This window comes from Siniperca chuatsi, linkage group LG13, assembly GCF_020085105.1.
Source record: "Siniperca chuatsi isolate FFG_IHB_CAS linkage group LG13, ASM2008510v1, whole genome shotgun sequence".
In the NCBI taxonomy this organism is placed as follows: Eukaryota; Metazoa; Chordata; class Actinopteri; order Centrarchiformes; family Sinipercidae; genus Siniperca; species Siniperca chuatsi.
This window is the reverse complement of record NC_058054.1, coordinates 6579277-6602975: the sequence shown is the minus strand read 5'-3', so window position 1 is coordinate 6602975 and position 23699 is coordinate 6579277. Positions and strand designations below refer to the sequence as shown.

The 23699-nt window shown below is 40.1% G+C and overlaps 1 protein-coding gene across 5 annotated transcripts in view; it reads right to left on the bottom strand.

Annotated features, from left to right (window-relative positions):
- Positions 1 to 23699, bottom strand: part of kirrel1b (kirre like nephrin family adhesion molecule 1b) — a 71415-nt gene that overhangs the window by 26010 nt on the left and 21706 nt on the right. For all 5 annotated transcript variants that reach the window (XM_044220738.1, XM_044220740.1, XM_044220742.1 and 2 more), the window contains exon 2: positions 3008 to 3157. In XM_044220738.1, the coding sequence (XP_044076673.1) occupies positions 3008 to 3157 (150 nt within the window). The remainder of the gene's footprint in view (positions 1 to 3007; positions 3158 to 23699) is intronic.

The window sequence follows — 23699 nt, the reverse complement described above, 5'->3', positions numbered from 1 at the left end:
GTTACTATACACTGACCATATATTAAAAGGATTGTCTATATTTCATTTTATATTTACATGCACAACTATGTAATGTTGAGAAAACTGTTTTTGTCGATGAATGAACGCAGATCTTCTGCGTGTGTGTGGGTGTGCTAATTGCAGGTATGAATTTACTGCACAATCTGCACTCCCACACTGTCATCAACAGCTGTATAAAATCATACAGGGCACATAACGACAACCTCTTATACGTCATATTTCATGCATCAACAACACCTCATTAGATCAGCATAAATTAATACAATTTGTTGGTGTGAATATTATCAACTTACAGACTTTCCTCCATACATGACATGACTTCACGTTCACAATATCAACAAGAGAAGCAAAAGATTGAGCAACAGTATTTCAGGGATGAAGGGAGGAATGACAGCAACAGACAACTTAAGGATAAATAATAGCCAGAAGGTGATGATAGATGGTTGAAAAGCAGACAAAAAGAGACAGAGGACAACATGTTTATCAAATGCCGGTGTGTTTGTCACCAGAACCATGCTCGCAAAAGGCTAGAAGGACAAAGAGAGCATTACCAACAGAAAGAGAGAGGGAGGGAGGAGGAAGGGATGAGAGGAAGAGAGAAGAGAGGAGAACTAAAAAGCAATGGAGGGGATCTGGGAAATACATAAAGCAAGTGATGATGGAGCCGTAGCTTGAAAGACGGAGGAGCATGAAATAAAGGAAGGGTGGGGGAGAGAAAGAGAAAGAGATAGAGAGAGAGAGAGAGAGAGAGAGAGAGAGAGAGAGAGAGAGAGACAGAGAGAGACGTGCTGACCTTTACTGAACCTGCAAATTAAATTGAATTAAACACAAGATTCACATCACATGTCAGATTATCACTTGTGTGTATGTGTCTGTGTTTGGTGTATGTGTGTGTGTGGGCGGTGGACTGACTCGATGTTTGTGTGGGTGGATGTGTATGTGATATGTTTGAGTGCTATAAAATGCCTGTAGATTCATTTACAGTGCGATGAGAAATGTGATATGTGGTTTAGAGCGTAAAAGGTCACAAGGTATGCAAGTGCTAATGTACTTACTGTTTATAATGTTACATTTTGTTGAGTACATTATTAGATTGTTCATTAAAGATCCAGTATGTGGGATTTAGTGGCATCTAGCGGTGAAATTGTAGTTTGCAACCATTTGAATACCGCTTGCCTCACCCTCCCCTTCCAAGCGTGCAGGAGAAACTACGGTGGCCGCGAAACTCGCAAAAAACACGAAAGGCCCAATCTAGAGCGAGTGATTGGTTTGTCCGTTCTGGGCTACTGTAGAAACATGGCGGTGCAACATGGCAATCTCCGTGGAAGGGGACCCGCTCCCAATGTAGATAAAAATGGCTTATTCTAAGGTAATGAAAACACAACAATACTTATTTTCAAGTGATTATACACTAATTAAAAAATATTATAAATATTATATTCCATTTCTGCCAATAGCTCCTCCTAAATGTTACACACTGGACCTTTAAAGTAAATATCTGTGACATTTTCATATATAACTAAAGGGTTTTTTACCCTCTATCGCCAAATGATTTTGTAATAGGGTTTCATGCAGGTAATGAAAGCTTTGTATAGTAAGTTTTTCTTGAGAAAAAAAAAAGAATTAACAGCATAACCAGCATACAGCCGTATGTTTGGAATTAACAAAAGAAAAACTGTATGTATTTCACATGAGAGTTTGAGTTTGAGTCCTTGCAGTGTCTCTAACTTCACCAACACAAAATCTAAGACACAAGATGTCACAGTCCTTCTCACAGTTTGACTGATAGGTGCAGGCAAATGCAGAGCAGAAATACCACAACAATCCCACTTAGCATCAAAGATGTCAGATAATGATGATGTCAAAAAATATACCAAATAAATTATTAAAAGTCTTAGTATAGATTAAGCTACCCAGCAGTATAAAAAGTAGCCTCATCTTTACGAGCTGCAACATTAAAGCGATGGGATATTCTGCACTACTGAGTATATTTTGATGCCAATACTTAAGTCATTTTACCAAAGTAAAAGTTTGAATGCACGCCTTTTACTTGTATTGAGTATTTTTACGCAGTATTATTGCTACTTTTGTTTAGGTCGGTGTAGTTTTGTTTAGGTAAACAATCTGATTACTTCTTCCAATACTGTTTCTAAAACATGCCATCTGTTCAAAATCAAGTTTATAAAATGTGGAAAAGTCACCGAGTGAGTATCAAGATGTTTCTCAATTCTGTTTCAGAGACTTCTTTTTTTCATCTTTCAACAGATAAAAGTCTGAAAGATAATTTTCATTACTGAAATATTTTGCCAAAATGTATCATGGGCAAAAGGTAAGAGCTGTCAGCAGCTGCGGTCATAAGATACTGAATACCAGCATTAAGTAAGCCACAGTGGTCAAGAGCTTGTTTGAATATTTCAATGGAGAAGGATTTTTGCTTTTCTTCTTCTTCTCTCAGTCTCTTTTATTGTACTTCTGAGTTTGCTCTGACCATTTCCTGAATGCAGAAAAAAACCCTCTTCTCTGCCTGTTGTGGCTTTGACCCTTTGATGCTCCTCACTTTTGGTTCCATGTGATGCTTCCCCATCTCTGAAATGAAGTGTATTCTAGTGTTGCACTCACAGTAAGTCATTCTGGACGTGCGTGTCGGCTTAAAATGTAAATGCGAATGTGCGTCTGCTTTTGTCAGCAGTGTGAGGGATTTTCTCTAATTCAGCATGATATACAGGACTCATTTTTGCCCAGATTGTCACTCACACGCCTCTTGGCTCTTAACTCGCTCTCTCTGTGTTCAGTGTTCATTCCCTTAATGTTAAAAAACCCCTACACTTTTCAGGCATAAAAGCTTTTGTCAGGGTTCTTACAGTCAAAACTGAACCGAAACCGTAGCTGAGTTATTCCCCTTCTTCACTTCACTTTGATCCCTGCAGCTTGTGAAGCTGCAAGGTTTTTTTTCTCTCCCACTACAGGATTTCTTTCCCCCTCTCACCTCGGAGACCCTCTCCGATGCCGAGGGCCAGGCCATCCTTGGTCCACTGGACGATGCCGCTGTAGTTGAAGACCACACAGGACAACACCACCCGTTCTCCCAGTACCACCGACTGGTCCGCAGGCTCCTGGGAGAAGCGAATGCACCACACTGCAACAGAGGGACAGAGAGGGAAATCAATTTTAAGTTCCTTTCATTGGGACCTGGCCATGAGCTGCCATCCTTTATTGCACTGTATCGAGCTACACAGTCCCTCTCTGGTCTTATCAACTTGTGCTTGTCCATATAGTGGCTGTTGGGGTGATTTGTTATGTGCCTTTATTGTGTATATGGTATTTTTATTGTCCTTTTTATAATGTGTTTTTAAATTTATTTTTTTTTATTTGTTGGGGTTTTTGCCTTTATTGGATAAGAACTGCTGAAGAGAGACAGGAGGGGGGGGGGTGACATGCAGCAAAGGGCCTGAGCCACTGCGGTAAGGACTTAGTACATGGTGCGTGCCCTCTACCAGTTGAGCTGCTGGTGTGCCCTTTATAATGTGTTTTTATTGTGAGTGTGTTTTAATATAAACCCTGTCTATGAGTGAAATTTCTCTTACGGGACAGTAAGGTTTTGAATTGAATTGCCTGCATTTATGCACATATGTCTTGGCTGAATGGAGGGACACAGGAGAATTCACAGATGTTATTTTATAAAATCATTCTAATATTTCTCTTTTTAACTGGACCCAGAGCTCAGTTGCTTGAATTTGCATATTTGTCATTCGTCTGTGCCTTCTGCCTCTGTTTCGTCTCTTTCTTGCCCCCTTTTCAAGTTTTTCCCTGGACTTTACTGAGGCTTATGTGTGTCTCTGCGTGGGTATGTGTGAGTGTGCCTGCATGGATGTGTAAGTGCGCTTGTGTAGCAAGAACATCATTGCCAAGCTGTGATACAGCCTGCTCTTTTTCATCATACAGTACAAAGGATTTTGCTTACACACACACATTTCCTCCAGCAAAATAAGCCTTTTGGCTATTGCAGTGCCACTAAAATACATGGATATAAAAACTACAAATGTAGCGCCGGCATACATTAATGCACTCACATAAAGAGAAAGTGTCAGGTGAGGTGGCGAGGCACTAACCCGGCGCTGTTTTCAGCCGTTTGCATCATCAGGTAAAATTGTTTCATATTCCAGAGAAAGTCTTGCAAGAAGCCGCGTTAATTAAGGCAGAGAAGGAGACTGTGGTGCCTTACATGACACACGCACACGCACGTGCATGGGCACACACACAAACACACTGCATCTTACACAAACAGAATCTCCTGCACACATGCAACATTGAATCACACCCAATTTATGCACTGGTACACACACACACACACACACCAAACTGAGTCATTCACGCACATGCAATTGCACAGTGAGTCACACAGCTGAGGATACATGCAAGCACACACTTACACACACACACACACACACACTTCCACAGAGTTGGTGTTTGTCTTCCCGTGGGCTATTCTGTTCTTGGATCATGGTTAAAACAATCCTATTAGCTAATTAAGGCAAAACTGGTTAATAAAGCAGACCGTGGCTCTGAGGGACACGTCTCAGCGGGATTGAACCACAAAGGTGCAAACAACAGGGAGATTTACTGATTTGTCAGGAGGATTACACGACCTGTCATGTTATTTGTGCAGAAGGCTCCTTTATTGAAGACAGGAATCTTCAGACTTCACAAGGAGCACTTTGATGTTTAATCAACTTTCCTTTTGAATACTGAATCAAGAGGACAACTGCTGTGACGATGCTGCAGATAGTTGTGCTTTCCATTTGAAGTTAAAGGAGAAGTCGGCCTTAAAACGCTTCACTATTGCTGTGTTGGGTTTTTTTTCTGGCCAAACATAAAGCAGATGATGTGACGCTGAAATATTATCACCAGTACAGACATTATGTATAATATAATTTTTTCAGCTGGCTCAAACATTTACACTATCTATCAGGTTTTGTGTTGACGAGATTTTGCTGTCCTCCCCTGGGGATCAGGTCAGGAAACTCTGTCGAGTGTTTTAAATGTAATCTCAAGACCTATTTTCTCACTAAGACATTTTACTGATGTTCTTGCTTGCTCTGAATCCTTCGTAGGGTTTTAAACACTGTTAATCTTCAATTGAGACATTTATTCTCATATATTCTCTGTTAGGTTTCTTTCTTTTCCTTTTTTCTGTACCTATATTCTTTTATTTGTAACTGTGAATCATTTTGTAACCCATGTTTTAAAAAGCGCTATATAAGTTCAGTTTTACTGACTTACTTTTAGTGTCAGCTCACCAAATTAGATTAAGAGTGATCGCTTCTTATTAGAGCCACCACTCTCCTCTGATGTTTGAAAAGTCAAAAAAGGACCAGTTCGAATGTTGTTGTATGCCTCCTCATTTTTCCTTCCCTTCTCTACTGCATAGTTTCAAATAAAGCCTCCAAAATTACTGGTCACAGAAAAGAAAATTTTCTCCAAGCACTTTATTGGAGAGAAGGGGGAAAAGTTATGTTGAATGTCATGCATTTATTTTCTTTATTTATAATAAGTTATACAACCCTAATGGAAATGCCAAAATATACATTTTCTGTTTCCTAAAACCTGACAGGAAAAGCAATCATGACTTTTCCAGACGGGAACTATATGTGCATCTTTCTCTCTTTCATCTTCAGGAGTCAAAGACAAACAGAGGAGCTGAGACAAAACAGTGAAAATGGAAGCTGCTGCTGTTGTTTCCTATAGAGAAGAAGAAGAAGGAGCTGCTGGGATGTGATATCCTGCTGACATGAGTGATTTACATGTGGGTCATGTTATGCATGATTTATGCAAAATTAACAGCTATTACGAGTAAGGGCCCTCTTCTTCGTGTATAACTCTGTACAGAACAACGCATGTTCTCCTGGGACAGACTGCGGTGGTTAGTGTGTGTGTGTGTGAGAGTGAGAGTGAGAAAGAGAGATAGAGAGAGGGAGAGAGAGGAGAGAAATAGTGACAGAAAGACAAAAAGGAGGAGACAGAGAACATTTCTGTTTGTGTGTCGTAATATTTGAATGTGCATGGATGTGTGTGTATTTATCTGTGTTTATGAGTGTGTGGGTATATATTAGCGTGCATATGTGTGAGTGTGTGTGTGTGGCCTGTCAGCCTGCAGCAGGGACTCAGATCGCGGAGGAGAGAGCTGCACTGACAGAGAACAGAGATGTAATTAACCCTACGGGATACCCCCCCCCCACAACACACACACACACACACACACACACACACACACACACACACAGTCCTCTATCTCTTCTGCCCCCTCCTCTTTCAAATTCCCTCTCTATTTCCTCTCCCATGTGCTCACCTATTTCCTCCTCCTTTCTTCCTTCTCACTTTCTTTCTCCCTTCCCTCCTTTATTTTCTTTCTTTTTCTTTTATCTCGCTTTCTTTTCTGTCTTGCTCTCTCTTTCCTGGTTTACCTACCTATCTGTCTCTCTTTGCCCCTCTTCCTTTGTGTCTCTTTTTCTTCTCTCTTCATGTCCAACTTTGTCCTCTTTTTTCTTTCTTACTCTTTCCATCCTCATTTTCTCTTCTCATTTCTTTCCTTTCTATCTTTTACCATCTCTTTGTCTCTCTTGACCATTTCTTTGTTTCTCTTCCTCTCCTCTCTCCATCTTCTCTCTTCCCTCACTTCTCTACCTCTCTAGTTCTCCAGCATCTCTCTTCTTCCCTCTTTGTCTTAATCTCTCTCCATATCTTTGAACATTTCTTTCTTCCTGTTTTTCTATCATTCTCACTTCTTCCCACACTGTCTTCTGTCGTTCCCTATCTCTGCAGTTGTTTCTGTCTGTGTTTCTTCCCAGCTTCCTTCCTCCTCCTCCTCCTCCTCCTCCTCATTTCTTTCCTTCTCTTCATCCTTACCGCCCTGCACCATTACCCTGAGGGATGATGTTAGGTATATCATCTCTTCCTCTCTCTCCCTTTCATTGCATAATGACCCAATGGTACAATAGACAGAGCTTCACAATAACAGCCTCAGTGTCCAAACATATTATCTTTAATTGCTTTAATATCTTTTATTCACTTTGTCCTCTTTTTTCCATCAGACAGAGCTTTATTAAACGTCTCTACAAGTACTATCTAACTAGCCCTTTATCAATTTATGCACTTAACATTTAAGTATAAAGTACACACATCTTAATGTATTATGACAGTTTCTACATATTCCATTAGACATGAGCTGAAGTATTAAGATTCAGTGGAAAACATTGACTCTCTTGGAATAGATGAGCTGTACTAGAAACTCAAACAAGTGCAGGTTAAACTGACATTAAAGTCATATGTCTGCGGTCTAACTTGATCAGACATGTAAAAATGTAATCTAGGACATGGGTTTAGTCGTACATTCACGCAGGCAATTAGGCAAGTAAGTCCGGGTTTGAAACTGCTCTTAAAATGCTTATGGGCAACACACACAGCTGCGTTTCATTGTGTTGCGTCATTTGATGCAGGTAGCACACACTGGACTCGCTCTACAGATGAAACCAAATGACAAAATAAGTTGTTTTCTTTTATGACCTGATACACTGCAAAAACTCTACTTGTGAGTTTGTGAGATAATCTTACACTTAGAATTAAAATCTAGTCTGACTTGTTTTCAGTATGGGTTGGATTAACTAGTGCTGACTATACAAGACTTAATTCAAGTAAATGTCACTTGCCTTGTCTTAATTAGAAAGTTTTTCTTATTTGGGATTATAGTTTGCTAGATACAAGGGACATATCTGTCACAGGACCTCCAGCATGCTGTGACACTTATTTTAAGCTCTGAAGTTTCAAGACAAAGACATCTTATCATATTTCAAGTTTTAGTCTTTTGGCTTGCATGACATTATATTCTCAACTTTATCTTGGGACAAAATATCTCATTTCAAGTTTTAGACTTTTGTTCAGATTAGTTCATTTTTTTTAAACCTGTCACATTCCATTGATAACACTAGTACTTCAGATGGTGTACATCCCAAATTTTGTCTCAATCCATCTGGTAGATGTGGAGATATTTCATTATATAAGTGAAAACTTTGGCCAGCTGGTGGCACTAGGGGAAAAGTCAGAGGATTACTAAAGTCATTCTCTGGGGGCCATGAACGTTTGTCACAATTCATACAGTAGATGTTGAGATATTTCAATGGAAACATAAATGGAGGAGGAAATGTTGTGAATTAACGTAGCTGGCAAATCACAAAAATGTTGATACTGAACGCATCAGTAAAATGTTCACTGAAAACTTACTTTATTTGTTTTCTGCCAAAATATCCAATCTTGCAATAAAATATATGCTTGTAGTGACTAAAGCATTATTAAATTTTTTATGGCCATGTTCAGGCACTCACAGCACTTGTTTAAGGTTAGGGAAAGATCATGGTCTTGGTTTAATACAGAAAAAGTCTGCAGTGACTTGAGATACAGTACAACATATTTACTAACATTTTACCAAAACCACAAACTTTCCCTAACCTTAACCAAAGTGCATTTGTTGCCTAAAGCTAACCACAGACATGAGGCTGGATGCGAACCCCAGACTCTGGTGTCACAGTCGTGCACTTTGTACACCTACTCCGTCCTCCACCCTACAACTCCAGCAATGTTGTCGCCCTTTAGTGTCTGGTGCTATTTCTTTAGCTCACTTGTCTTTGCTGTGATTGACAGAAGTGAATCTTATCAGGTGGCTTCACATTTTCCAAGCAGTTCAGAAGCTTTTGATTAGCTCAAGGATTTGAAAGAACTAGCAAACTGGCATTCCAGGCAACAATTATAATACTGCTCACTCAAATCATACCTCTCATGCATTGCTCTTCATTGGAATTCAGGTTAATATAAAGAGGAAAGAAGTCAGAAAAGGTCTTTGTAAAACATAAAAAAGTCAGTAGAAATTTTAATTTCTGGACTTCAAAGTCATTTTATCAGACATGGTCTAATTATTAATTGAAGAATACATCCACTGTTGCCTAAGAGCTGAAGACCTCCAATATGGCCACCAGAGGCCAAATACAATCTCCTGTGAGGAAACCATTCCTCTGTAGAAATGAAAGGACATTTTGTGAGGTTTGTAACCCTAAACTGCAGTCCTCAACACCCTGAAGCCTACATCCTCCTAACCCCCGCCCGCAAAAACTGCCATTCTGACCCTCTCTGTGTATTCATGTCCCAGCTCTGCCTCCGGGCTACAGCTCGCTCCCATTTCAACTACTGCACACCACTCTCATGCAGGAGAGAGCATGCTGTGTGCAAGTGTGTGTGAGTATGTGTGTGCGTGAGTATTGTCCGTGTTTACACGCATGCCTGCATACATATCTGTCATTGTTGTGTTGTGTATGCTGTGTGCATATATTTGCCATTTCTGAAAAGGCAGCAAAGGGCAAAGTGTGGAAAGGAGAGTAAAAAAAAAAGGTGTTTGCATGAGAGAGAGAAAATAGAGTGAAAGTGTGTGTATGAGAGAGAGAGAAGGAGGGGGAGAAAAGAGAGAACCACAGAAAAAAAGAAGAGAGGAGAGAAAGGGAAGAAAAAGTGAGGATGGAGAGACACAGAAAGACCAGAATTAGGAGAAAAAATGAAGGCCCCTCTGTAGCTGGGTTTATCTTAAAGCATTTTTGTGATATTTTCTTACTATTGTCAGAAAGTTGAATGGAAATGGAGAAGTTCATTAAAATCATCCCAATACAAATCATCAGCGCTGCAAAAAAAAAAAGTTTTGACACTTCTCAAAGTGGAAAATGTTTTTGTTGATAAGGCCTTTTCTGAATAATTACTGGCTCAGGTTCTGTCTCATTGCAGAAGAGGCTTAAGACTTTTTGAACTTTTTGAACAACATTATCAACCATTACCATGCTGACTCAAACAAGTTTCAGCTTTCATTGTTGTTTTTTAATGATTAGTTGCTGGATTATATGACTGAAGAGGCAACTTTCAAAATAAAAAAATGCAGCCTCCTCATTCATTTGAATGGGAGACTACGTTGATGCAGCTGGGATGCAGACGCAAAGGGCTCCAGCAAAAAAAATGCAGAACAAATGTTGAACCTGGGTTAACTTTTGCTGAAACACAGCATATTCATCCAGCAAGGAGCATTGTTAGCCAAGAAATACATGCAAGTGCAGTGGGAGATTACTTTGTAATGTGAATGCAGTATTTCTACTACTTCAAGAAAGATGGCTTGGTCGCTGGCTGCTAAATTGTGATAAAATCTTTTGGTATCTGATACGTGTTCAAGCTCATGGATTTATTACTCAGACTCAAACTTCCTGTTTCTAATCAAAACTAAACGAAAACTAAACTCACGCCACACCTGTGACCCAGGCATGAGCATGCAAGAGCCTTGTAGCACACATTTATGTGGAATTTACGAGTGACAATCATTTGTGAAACATGACGCTTCCACAATTTGGGATCTACATGTAAGCAGCACTTTCAAGTTGCTTTTGTGCCCCGGGATCTGAAACACACTGCCTCTATCAACATGGCTCATTTTATTTTTTTTAACGCAGGGCTGTTTTCAGTCTCAGTCTTCAGTCTACTTATAGATGAGAGAAAATGCAAGCTGGAAAAAGTGTTGCATGAAATAAAGTCATCATATCAGAGCAAAGAAAGGATAGATGAATTATAGATACAAAATCAGAGTTAGACACAGTACACGTGCATGTAAACAATGTTTAATGCATAACTGCATCTTATTAGATTTGTTTATTAATTGGTGTTTGTCATTTGAATGTTTCTGCTGTCTTTATCTTCCTTATTGTGTCTGCAGAGGCTAGACACATATAACTTAGGACACAGCACACACACAAAGTTACCACAGAAAAGTAATCTGAGTTCTGTGTCTCATTACAAAGCCATGTGTCCCTCAGGTCATTTACAAACAAAGGTCAGAATACAGCGACCTGTTTGTTTCTGATTGGCCGTGAGGGACAACTGCATCATTCCTGTGGGACGACATGTTTACTGCTGCCTTACTTATTTTGATGTTTTTGGAAATATCATTCATGTAACATTTATGCGCCTGAAGCACACAGTATGAAACTGACAGAGACAAACACGAGAGAAGACAGAGAGACAGAGAAGGACTGAGTGAGACAGACACAGAGGGACAGACACAGAGACCATAACTTTGTCAGTGTGTGTCCCAGCTCGCTCAGTGTTTGCTGTAAACAGTAGCTCAGTGATTTCCCAGTGTCCCCCTCTCGACCAAACGCTGCTTTTATTTCCCCTCACAAACACTTCCAGCAGAACAGAGGAGCAGCGTGACGCCGACCACAGAGGAGATGCTGAGCAAACCGAGCAGTTATTGGAAATCACACACACACACACACACACACACACACACACTTACAAGCTCATCCAGGGGCAATTACTTATGTGCAGATGCAGAAACACACACTCTCATACGCACAGACACTGCATAAAGTCACGCTGACAACTGCATGCATGATTCACAAGCACACAAACACATACAAATACTAAAGCAGGGACAATTACCAAACCGCATACACACACATACGTGCTTATTGCACAAATTACACAAATGCCCGCAGATTGAACGCACTCTCAAATCTAAATGCACACACACACAAATATACTCAATTACACTCCCAAAATCACTGCGAGACAGAACAGCAGGATACAAACTCGCAGACATTTTCCTTCGGCTACACATATACAGTACTGTACAGCACACACACAAAGACTTGACATGTAAATAATGTAAAGATTGACATTGCTGGGACACAAAAATGTAAGGATCACATCTGATCCTAGTGCTACTCTGTCTCTTTCTCTTAATTAAATTCTTTCCATTTCAATTTGCTTCATTGGCATGACATATAACATTTGTGTTGCCAAAACAAACAACAGATAAGGAAAATAGTGGATAGAGAAAAGAGGAACACACAGGACAATCTGCTGATGTAAGAAAAGTATTTAAGAAAGTTTATTACAGCTTAGGTCATAGTTTCATAGTTTTGTCATTTCCAAAGTATCTGCTGAGATCTGGAGCGTGGAACATGAGTGATCAAATGATCAGAGAAGTTTTAAACAAAACAACAGTTTATCTAGATTGTATAAACAACTTTACCAGTGCTCTCTTTTCCCCAAATTTAAAATCTGTGTATCTCACAATGTGGAACTAATTGCAATCGTTTTTATGTACAGTAACGTGGAGCAAGTGATTGATGCGTAACTGAAAAGTGGCCAGTCGGTGGCCCACCATGACTGAATAAATGTCAATGATGGTGGAAACACAACATTTGTAGAAACTGTATTTACGTAATGTGGGTTGGTCACGTCATGGTCGATCCCTTTAAAAAGGCTGGTATCAGCAACAATACAGTTCCGGCATATTGGATCAGTGCATCCCATGAGAGTTTGGGTTTACCTTTCACCTTCATTTTCTCTTCCAAATAAGCATGGCTAAACCGGGGGTTTGTTCACAACTGTTCGTCTGACTGCTTGTGTTCAAATCCCAGCTGGTAACTTAATGTGTGCAATGTTATTATTACCATTAGGAACGATGGCCAAGACTAGAAGTAAAAATGATGAAGGTCACCCTTTCTTCTATTGTTACTTGTTAACATGTAGTTCTAGTCTGATTTTACAAACACATGTATGTATCTATGAAGGTCCAAATGTTGTTTTTTACACATACTTTATGGCAGTAAAAGCTTCATTTTGACACAAGATTATTTCCACTGGTTAATTTTGACATGTTTCACTAATCAAAACAAATGCCATTCTTGCAACCCATACAAGAGCATGCAGAGACCTGTATGACTGAATGAGTGAATTAATATATTTGTAATTTGCGAGCGACAATCATTTGTCAAACGTGACACTGCCACCATTTGCGATCTGCATGTAAGCAGTGCTCACAAGTCGCTTTTTGGAAATCGGCCCCTGGTTCACAGGTTATTTATTGTCACACACACACTCACGGATATAGAAACACACACTCGTACAGAATGGCGTACACTCCTGCTGAAGTTCAGCTTTGTAAAAGAGAACATGGTCTAATCATCACTGTACTGCAACCAACCTGATTATGCTGCTGGGGGCTTCCAACAACTGGGTTGTGTTAGTTGACTATTTTCCGGAGAGCAGGCAGGAGAGACACACACAAACACTGTGTGCACATGCTCGCAAAGACACACAAAAACACACATACACACACTTGCAGCAATCCCTCCCCTCTCTTCCTATCTGCTTCTCCCTGCAGCTCTCTCTCAGTCTCTCTAATTGACTTCTGCTTTCTTACATTTCATTTCATCTCTTATTTCAGTTTTATTTCCCCCTTTTTTATGATCCCCTCTGTCTTCAATTATTCATGCCTCTCTCTTTCTCACTCTGATTTCTTTCCATCTGGTCTTGGTGATGTTTAATTCACCTCTTCATTTGGAGGAGGGGGGCGGTTGCTACTGTGTGCTGTTAATTGGTTTTTAAGAGCGTTAAGTACACACACATGTACGCACACTTGCATTTGCACATACCTACTTGCACACACGCTCAAACACACACACACACACACACACACACACACACACGGGCACCCCTCCCTCTACTGTTAAAGCACACTGTACATGTCTGCTAGCATTAACATCACCAAATGAGCACAGAGTGAAAAAGCATGTGAGAAGAGGAGGCAATTGTGTGTGAGTGTGTGTGTGTGTGTGTGGTGGGGGTTATATTTGTGTGTTTGTGTGTACGTGTGTTTTTTGGTGCATGTGAGCGTGAGTGCGTATGAGTGAGCAGGTCAATGCTGTGAATGTTGCATTCGATAAAAATTAGACCAAGTGCATGGATGAATGTGTGTGTGTGTGTGTGCTCTTGTACTTCTATTTTTCTGAGGACCCACTGGAGAGTCTGTGAGCAGTTCCCCACCAAACAGTTTGGCCAGTCCTCACTTCTTAAAAAGGGTTGTTTGGGGGGTTAGACTTGGTTTTAGGGTTAAGATTAGAATTAAATTTAGATTTAGGTAAGTGTGAGGGGTCAGCATGCAGTTGTGATGATTAAAGTCAGTGTTAGGGTTGTGTCGATGAGGGTCCTTACAAATATATAACTACAAAGTGTGTGTGTTATGAGCAGGCATGCAGTGGAACGGAAACCAAATCAAATCGCCAAAAATCAATCCAAAGTAGATTTAAACCTCTTTTTTGATGTAAAACTCTTGCAAATTACGTAAGTAATAAACAAAGTTATGTTAACATGCTTGCGATTTTAAGGTCTTTTATATATATGTACAAATATATCTTATTTAACCATAACCATTTACTTTTTGATGACTACTGACTGGAATTTAATTGACTGTTTTGGCCACTTGAGTGGAAAGAAACTAACTGATAAACACAGAGCCTTGACACATTATCATCTTGTAAGTCATTATAGCTAATGAGTTAGCAAACAATTGCCTTCTTACACATCTAGCAGGCACAGAACAACATTAGCATTCATCGGCAGACTGTTAAGTCCAACATTCACTTTCCTTTAAGCTCTGTTTTGGTTTCCAAACAACTCCACCAATTCTTGAGAAAAATATCTGACTCTTTAGCTGCTAGAAGTTCCACTTTCTTCACCAGCTAGTCGCTAACTTTGTCTTTCAGCTGTTTGGTGCCGAGCAGTTAGTATACAATGGGTTCAGCTTTTTTTTGCTAAAAACTGCTAAAAACAGCTGCCTACTGCCGCTGGAAACAAGATTGAGAATGCTGAGACTCAACCAAATAGTAAATGTGCCCTAAAATCAGCTAAAAGAGACTAAAAATCTCTGTAGGGTTATAGAAAAATATTCTGTGGGTTCATTACTGCAAGAATGGTAGAGATCGAAAGTTAACTCAAATTGATGTTTGTTAGCAAGCATTGTTCAACACTTGTTACATTATCTTTATTTTAATATCTGGTCAAAATCCAAAGATTTCCAGAGATATCAAATATGTCATCTTTAAAAACATGAACATGTACATAAAATATTACAAACACATCAACAGTAAATTTTCTCTGATGTATAGAGACAGTCATAAAAAGTTGTGCCTTGCTTGAATATTTCACTACAAGTAAGCAATGAAGTGCTGGAATGAGTAGATACAGAATATTTACATGACATAGTTTACTATGTTTCTAAGGCGGAATTTAAGAGGAAAAAATAGCACATGGGGTTAATGACAAATGTGTGTGTCAATGCATGGTATTAAAGATAACTCATACATAAAAGTGCTTACAGTACGTGAGCAAGTGAGTGACTTACAAGTGAATGTCTGCAAATATCTTCTTTGTGTATGTATATGTGTGTCTGTGTATTCTCAGCAGTTCCAGACAACGCTGCAGCCACATCATTAGCCACATCCTCTGACTCCAACCTGGACGCCGGATCAGAAGAGCAGATTAGTCATTATCCAAATAACGACCTCGCTCAGCAATGGCTGTGTGATTTCCCCTTCAATAAGAATTGGTGATGTGAACTCCACTGAAGCAGAGGAGATGAGATTCTGCTGTGAAGTGAAACAGTGAAGAGAGAAATAACCTCACTGTAGTCCTGTGAACAAGAGGACAAAAAAACTCTGCTGCAAACAGTGATGAGGATTCTTTAATCTTAATGACGAAGAACAAAAAAGAGTTGAAGGAAAAAATCAGAGTTCCTGCCGCCACACGAATGAAATGTTCATATGGTTTAATCTAATTGATAATAAGTTACAGAGGTAATGAGTTCATGGAGTTACTGCAGTAACGCAGCATGAACAAGAGCTGGGCTTCCTTCCAAGAACTAGAATAGCTGAATGTAAATGTCAGGTTTTATGTTCACTCGAGGTAAAAAAGAAAGGTCTGCAGGTTAAGAAATTCTTTGTGAGGTGTTCTGTGTAAACAGTGACCTCCCAGAGAAAAAGAAACGTACATGTTGTCTCTCCCAAGAATAATGCTCCAGTGTAGCTGCAGTCGGTGCCTTATAGTATGCAAAGTGCATTCCTTGATTCCCATCTTGAAAATGAAAGCATGAAATATACTTACACTATCCGCCACGAAAGCACGATAACAACTTGCCAAAAAGAAATCAGTTCTTGAAAGTCTGTGTGGAAATTAAATTTATTTTCTTCAACGCAACTGATGGAAACACAACTAATTTGCATTTAATTTTTCCTCCTGCATTTCAAAAATTCACTCAAAATTCCCTTCCCTTCCCACAGCGACTGACTGACATTTTTCTTTCAGCTCCTACACTTCTTAATGCATAGATATAATAGAGCTGCATTGAGAGGGTGTGAAAGCTTGCCAAAGCCGTGCGTTGGAGGCCCTTTTTTGTCAGAACTTCACAGCCCAGCAGCATTCAACATTCATCATTTTTTTTTCTCTGATGTAAGTGCAAGATATTTGGGTTACAACAGACTTTGAAGATCTGATTTTGCTATTGCAAACAATGTAAAATATGAAAAAAGGCCTTTCAGGTCTGTATGTGCTAATTTGGACTCTGTCACACACTGTAGGTTTTAGATCTGGCATGTGGAGTTATAGTTTAGGGAATCTCTGTATTCCCTGCCTAATGCTTAATTTAAGAGCAATGTGTTAAGACAATATTTGAGAGTTTGAACCTATCAATCATCCTAATTTTCAAAGTTACAGAAAGTAGTAGAAAGTAAAATAATATTCTAGCTTGTATCAGTCTGTCAAGAAAAGTTACTAAGAGACAATTTAGAACATTAGGCAATTTTTTATGTGAAGAAAACTTCACAATTTGTGTGTTTCTCTTAATTTAGTGGCATCTAAGGTACCCAGAGCTTGGTGCTGTGCCATTACCTGTCAATCAAACAGTGTTGTGGCACATTGACTAGGCATCACGATTCTATCAGGGGACTCCGGATTTCCAATTATTTGTCTCGAGGGGACCAGGACACTCTTTGCCCTGATAATTAGGCTGAATTAAGTTTGTCTATGGGAAAATACATTTTCAAAAGTGATCTTAGTGAGATTTGCTGCCAGGGCAGAATTAAGGTAATAGTTGGATACTCTCTTACTTATTCCCTCTCTCTCTCTCTATCACAGCAGCAGCAGTGAGGAAAAGCACAGCTGCAGCCTCTCAAAGCAAAGACACTCTGACAGAATGGCAGAGTTCAGATTCCTGCATAGATTTCCTGTTTAAGATGAAGTTTTATTTTCTGGTGATGAAATTAGAGTTTTGAGTATAGTAGCACCCTTTTTTTCTGGATATCTTTGCTTGCGCTGACCACATATTGTAGAAAAATGCTGACATACTGTTATATCTGTGATGTTGAGTTTTGTGCTCGCCATCATCTTGCCAATTTTGGGGGCCAGAAAAACCCAACTATAAGCAATGGGGAAGCCCGCATGGAGCTGAGGTGGGACAAGCAAGCAGCAACCACCATTGCCTGGTGTTAAAAAAACATCTAGTCTACACCCTTTTCAGGCATCTGTGTCATCTTTATCTGTCCAAACAGTTTAATCCATACAGCTGTCCACACCTGGCACGCACTTCTCTCGTACACATGCACCTGTGAACTGAAGCATATTTTCACACTTCTATTGCACAGCAATATTGTGGCTGAACAGATCCAGTGTAGCCACTGACAAAGTACTAAACCTGCTGCTGCTACACTGCTGATGTGCTGCTTTCATGACGTGGCTGGTGTGGACACCGGTCAATCAAACAAACTTGGTGTCAAACATATTTCTCTTTAAGCCTTGATAATGTCTCATAAAACATACATTTATAAAATGTGAAATCAGCTACTGAGATTGAAACTTGTTAAAATAAATGACTGACTTTCTATCATTAGAAAGAAGTTCAGAATTTTCCCCTTAACTTCAATACAGTGTAATGCTGGAAGCCATTCAGGGGATCCTCCATTTAAAGGTTGCAGCCCATGACAGGTGTGTCCTTCAACCTGCATGTAAACCTCATACTCAAATGAGACGGCCTACTCCTATTCAAGCACTCCTTGTCAACTCTTAAAGTCAAATATTTTCATGTTCATCACTGGGAAGATGTCCTAAAACTGCTGACAAAGTGGTAGATATCAGTGGCAAATTCAGGCAAATTCTGTGTCTCAGATTTTACAGTACGAGCTGTGATGTCTCTTCAACACATAATGAAAAACAAGCAGTACAACATATCACGGGTAGATATGACCATATAACTTCCATTTACTTGTAAAGCCCTGCGATTAACAACATGAAAAAGAGTATGCTGTACAAAAACAAACAGCATCTAGTCTTTGTGATACATTCACCAGTAACTGACGACCATGTGAAAGCAAACGACAAAAATACTAAATTGTCAACTCATCTTTCCCAGCCTCTCATCAACAGGAATGTAGCTTTACAGTTACTTAATACAACACTTCATGTACTTTAAAAAAAAATATATTTTTCGGAAAGTAATTCTGTTTTTTCATATTGAAATTCTGTTACTTAGGTCCACTCTGAACATACAGCACGTTTGTCTGTCCTGAAAGAGGGATCCCTCCCATTTTGCTCTTCCTGAGGTTTCCCCTTTTTTCCTGTTGAGGGTTTTTTTTTGTGATGGTTCCTTATCCGAACTGAGGATTTAAGAATAAAGTATGCTACAATGCTACATTAAACAACTGGCTGGCCAGCAATGACTCGTAAGGATGGCAAAGGACACAATGGTTGTGTCCTCCAAATTTGCAGAAAATAAGGCTCCATTACTCTCATCCTGCAGAAGACCCTTTGACATGGGATGGCTCTTGTCAACTTGTCAGGACATTAACAGTCTAGAAATGCAGATTTTGAGGGATGCGACTCCTAAATTGAGAAGCAGCATGAGTTTCCTTAGTGCCAACATCCAACAGAAATGAGATATTTCCGCATTTTTCATTTTAAAGCATTTCCACATTAGCTGCAGTATTAAGCTGAGATGGCTGCTACTTGAGTTCTTCTTTCATTTATTCAAAACAAACAAACAGAATATGCATAATTTCCTGTGCTGCAGATGATTTCTCAGCAAAAGGCCGACATTACCAAAGACTGAGAGTTTAGAACAGCAAATATAACAGCCCTCATGAACTGGGCTTTTCTCATGAATCACTGCTGTCGAGGCATACTGTAGGCAAAACCAACATTTGTGACCAAACCATGTTGGTCATAAGGTGTTTAACAGAGCAACCGAGGACACAAACAGACAAATACAGCAAGTGACTGTCACTCTGTCTGTCTGTCTGTCTGTCTGTCTGTCTGTCTGTCTGTCTGTCTTTTTGTTTGTCTCTCTGCTGTCTGTTTCGATTTGTATGAGGCTGTGGATCACTGCGTCTCTCTCTGTCTTTCCCTTTCCCTCTGTCACTCTCTTTCCGCTCATCCTTTTTTCAGTCTGTAGGCGTGTCTGTTGGTCTCTGTCAATCACTAACTGCTGCTTCTGTGTGTGTGTGTGTGCGCACATGCACGTTTGTATATGATTTTTTTTAAAACTCATCTCCCACTGTCTTCATCTCTCTATCTCTGTGCCCTCTCCAGCTCACGCCTCTCTTATCTTTCCCCGTCTCGCTGTCAGTCTGTCTATTTCAATCCGTCTATTCATCTGTTTATCGCTATCTGTTTTGGCTCATTTTTTTCTCTTCGAGGTTGTGTCGCTGCGTTTCACATGCACAGACACACACACACACACACACACACACACACACACACACACACACACACACACACCACCCTACGATCCTTCTCTGGGCTCCACGGGGACATGTAAGTGGGACAAGGGGGAGAGAACAAACAGATCAAACTTCAATCTAGGCTTTTCACTCTTTCCTCCTCCTTCTACGAACCCCCCAACCCCTGACACACACACATACACTGATGCAGACACATACTGTACACACACATACACACACACACACACACTCCTCCTCCTTTTTCTCCTCCACTCCTTCTTCCCCTCCTCCTCTTCCTCAATACACACTCTCTCCTTTGCCCAGACCCAGCAGCCTGTTTGGCAGGGTCGGCGTGTTTCAACACACAACACACACACACACACACACACACACACACACACACACACACACACACACACACACACACACACACACAGTTTGGGGGGGGGGAATATACAAAAACTTGAAAACACACAAGGAAGCACACACAGAGATAGAAACACATGGTACAAATTGCAAACACACACACACACATGAACCCACTGCCTTCTAAAATTGCTAATTGGCTTGTTGACAGTGAAATATTTAAAATGAACCATGAATTATATAAAGAGACATCGATTGTATATTTGCTGTGTGAATAAAATATGAACGTCCTGTGTTTCTTCTTTCTCTTGCATGCTTATACCCCCACTCACTGTCTTCCAATTAAATTCAGTTCAGTTAAATAAAGCTTTACTGGTATTAAGTTGCATCAAAAAACATAATATACAGAGTGAAGTAAATAATAAAAACCAAAACGCTGAAGATACCCCGTGCACAGCAGTGCTTCTCTCCTGGGTGCCAGCTGGTGCAGAGCAAACCATAGTAAAGCAAAAAATAAATGCTTTATCTCTTTCTCCCAACACACCCTCTCCATTTCTCTTTTGCTCTATCTATCAAACTCCTGTATGGACCCTGGTAGGTGTCAGGAGTATTTTTTTTTTAATTGTTGTTCTCAAATTAATAATTCAAGTACACAAGTTGGTGTTAGTATTGAATTTTCCTATGAATACTGAATTTATTTTTATTGTCATGGGCACATATCTTCTTCTTTTCCTTTCGGCTGTTCCCTTTCAGGGGTCGCCACAGCGAATCATGTGCCGCCATCTAACCCTGTCCTCTGCATCCTCTTCACTCACACCAATTAACTTCATGTCCTCTCTCACTACATCCATAAATGTCCTCTTTGGTCTTCCTCTAGACCTCCTGCCTGACAGCTCCAACCTCAGCATCCTTCTACCAATATATTCACAGTCTCTCCTCTGAACATGTCCAAACCACCTCAATCTGGCCTCTCTGACTTTATCTCCGAAACATCTAACATGAGCTGTCCCTCACATGTAGGCCTGCCTATATCAAAGTTGTCGTGGGCTATGACAACATATAATGATATTTTAGACAATAGTGTCCTTCCAACTTTGTGGCAACAGTTTGGGGAAGGCCCTTTCCTTGTTTCAGCGTGATAATGCCAGGTCAATAAAGAAATGGTCTTCCGAGTTTGGTGTCATACTTGACTGGCCTGCACAGAGCCCTGACCTCAACCCCCATCCAACACCTTTGATGAACTTGAAAGTCACCCAACATTAGTGCCTGTTCCAAAATCTTGTGGAAAACCTTCCCAGAAAAGTGAAAGCTTGTCATAGTGGCAAAAGGGGTGCAATTCCATTTTAATGCCTTTATTAATTACAATTTGGTGTGATGTAGTAGCTATATTTTGGATTTTGCCTGTTGTTGTCTTTGACATCTTTGACATCCGTTAAACATAATGTTACGTAAGATTGAGACTGTCTTCCGGCAAGTGCTTTAAAACAATGTATGTTTACGTTCAAGTGACAAAGCCCTCCAACAGCCATAGTAATTATCACAGGAGCAAAGGAGTCAGTCAGGTGGCGTTATTATAGAGTGACAAAGTCTGCGTAGGGAAGATGTCGGGGTGGATGGATGGGTCAACAAAACATTCGACTTTAACAGGAGACAGCTGTTTGTGTTTCGTTTCCAATGGACAGTCAATTTTGTACCCCAAGCCATGATCTTTCTCTTGGCCTAACCAAGTTGTTTTTGTGCCCAAAGCTAACCAAACCTTAACCAGAGTGTTGTCACATCACAAAACTGATTCCTTTTGACGGTTTGAAATGTACAGACAAATGATGTCATCCTGCCGATAGGGGTGTTAGATCAGAAAACGCTTCTATGCGTCTTTCTAAAGGGCATGGACAAGTGATATTTTGAGATTTTGTTGTTTAACTTGTTGGTAAAATTTTAACAATACTGTTTAATGTTCTGTTTAATCCATTCATTAGCACAAATGATTCATTTGGGAGCATGGATTTGTGCACACAAATCACAAGTTTGTCACGGAGGGCTTGCCTATACAGCATACAACATGCTCTGTCCTTAGACCCTCAATTAAAATAAAGAACAACCCAGAAAACTCTTCTCTCTCTCACTCTCTTTGCCTTCTAGTCTTTCTCTCATTTCCCCCTCCTTCCCTCTGTCTCTCTCAATCTCTCTCCTATATACTCCTCTTTTTCTGTGCTTTCCTTCCCTCCCTCTCTCTTTCTCTCCCTCCCTCATTTCTCTGGAACAGTTTTAATTAGCCGGTAGCCTGAGGTCAACCTCTGCTCCTCTGCATTAGCACACACACTCACACACACACCCACACACCCACACACATACATACACTTTTTATGTGTGTGTTTGTTATGACAAGCAGAATTGATTTTCTCCACTCTATTTCAACAGCAGATATATGTACAGATTCCTCCTTTAATGTTCAGAGTGGAAGAGTTTGAACTCCCACGATGCCGAGCAAGAACATGACATGATGTGTGTGTGTTCCGTGTGTGTGTGTGTGTGTGTGTTTGCGTGTGTGCAATATATGTGAGCGTGTATGCATAAAGATTCTGAAGCATTTGAGTGTCTGTAAGCCTCTGTGTGTGTGAGATGTGTTTGTGTGTATAGGTGAAAGTCCAATTGAGGATGTGTGTGTATATGTGTGGTGTGGGTGTGTGTGTAAAGTGCATGAGTGTGTGTACCATATGTATAATGACGTGAGTGTGCGCAGTCCTGTATGATGTGTGTGTGCATGCATGTGTGTGTAGAGTGCAGCCCCCTGGAGGTTCTTGCGACATGCGACATTAGCAGTGACACAGAAAAGATGCATCAGTTCCATTTCTTGTTGCACACGCACACAAACACCTACACACACACACATACAACCTCAATTACACTACCACCTCTTCAAAAAAAAAAAATCCTAGACTTCTCTTCCAATTTGATGAATTTTTCATTTGGATTTTTTACTCTAAAATCATCAGTGAGAAAAATCGTGTTTTTGTGACCGACTGCTGCAGGGAGGAGGGAAATGAAAGCGATCTCTGTGGAGTTGAACCGGAGGACTCGCTTTTTAAAGACGACTCTTTGCTCCCAGATGTGGAGCGCTGGGATGAGTGTGTGTATGTGCACTTTACACATGTTTATGTTTTTGTCAGCATTGCATTCTGAGTGTGTGTGACCCTCTATCGGGTGTATCCATGTGCTTTTATGTCTGTGCACCCATACAGTACACGCTTTCTGTGTCTGCATATCAGTATATGTATCTCTGTCAGTGTGTGCGCATGGTTCTGTGTTTTCAAATGTGTGTGTGTGTGTGTATTACTCATGTTGTGGGGACATAAATCTGTTTACCCAGTCACATTGTGTGGACTCGCCTTCCTTTTGGGGACAAAACACAGCATTTGATTAATTGATTTCTGCAAATTGTGAATTTCAACAAATATAACAAAAAAACCTAAAATAAATAGTAATAATAATTATAATTAATAATTGCCTACCCTAGCTTTAATATATATTTTTAGAATGCCAGTTAAGGCAAGTAGTGGTTAGGGTTAGGGTAAGTCTTCAGGAAATGAATGTAAGTCAATGTAATGTCCTCTGAAGTGATGGAAACACAACTGTGTGTGTGTGTCTATGTGTGTGTGTGCATGTGTGTGTGTGTGTGTTTAAAAG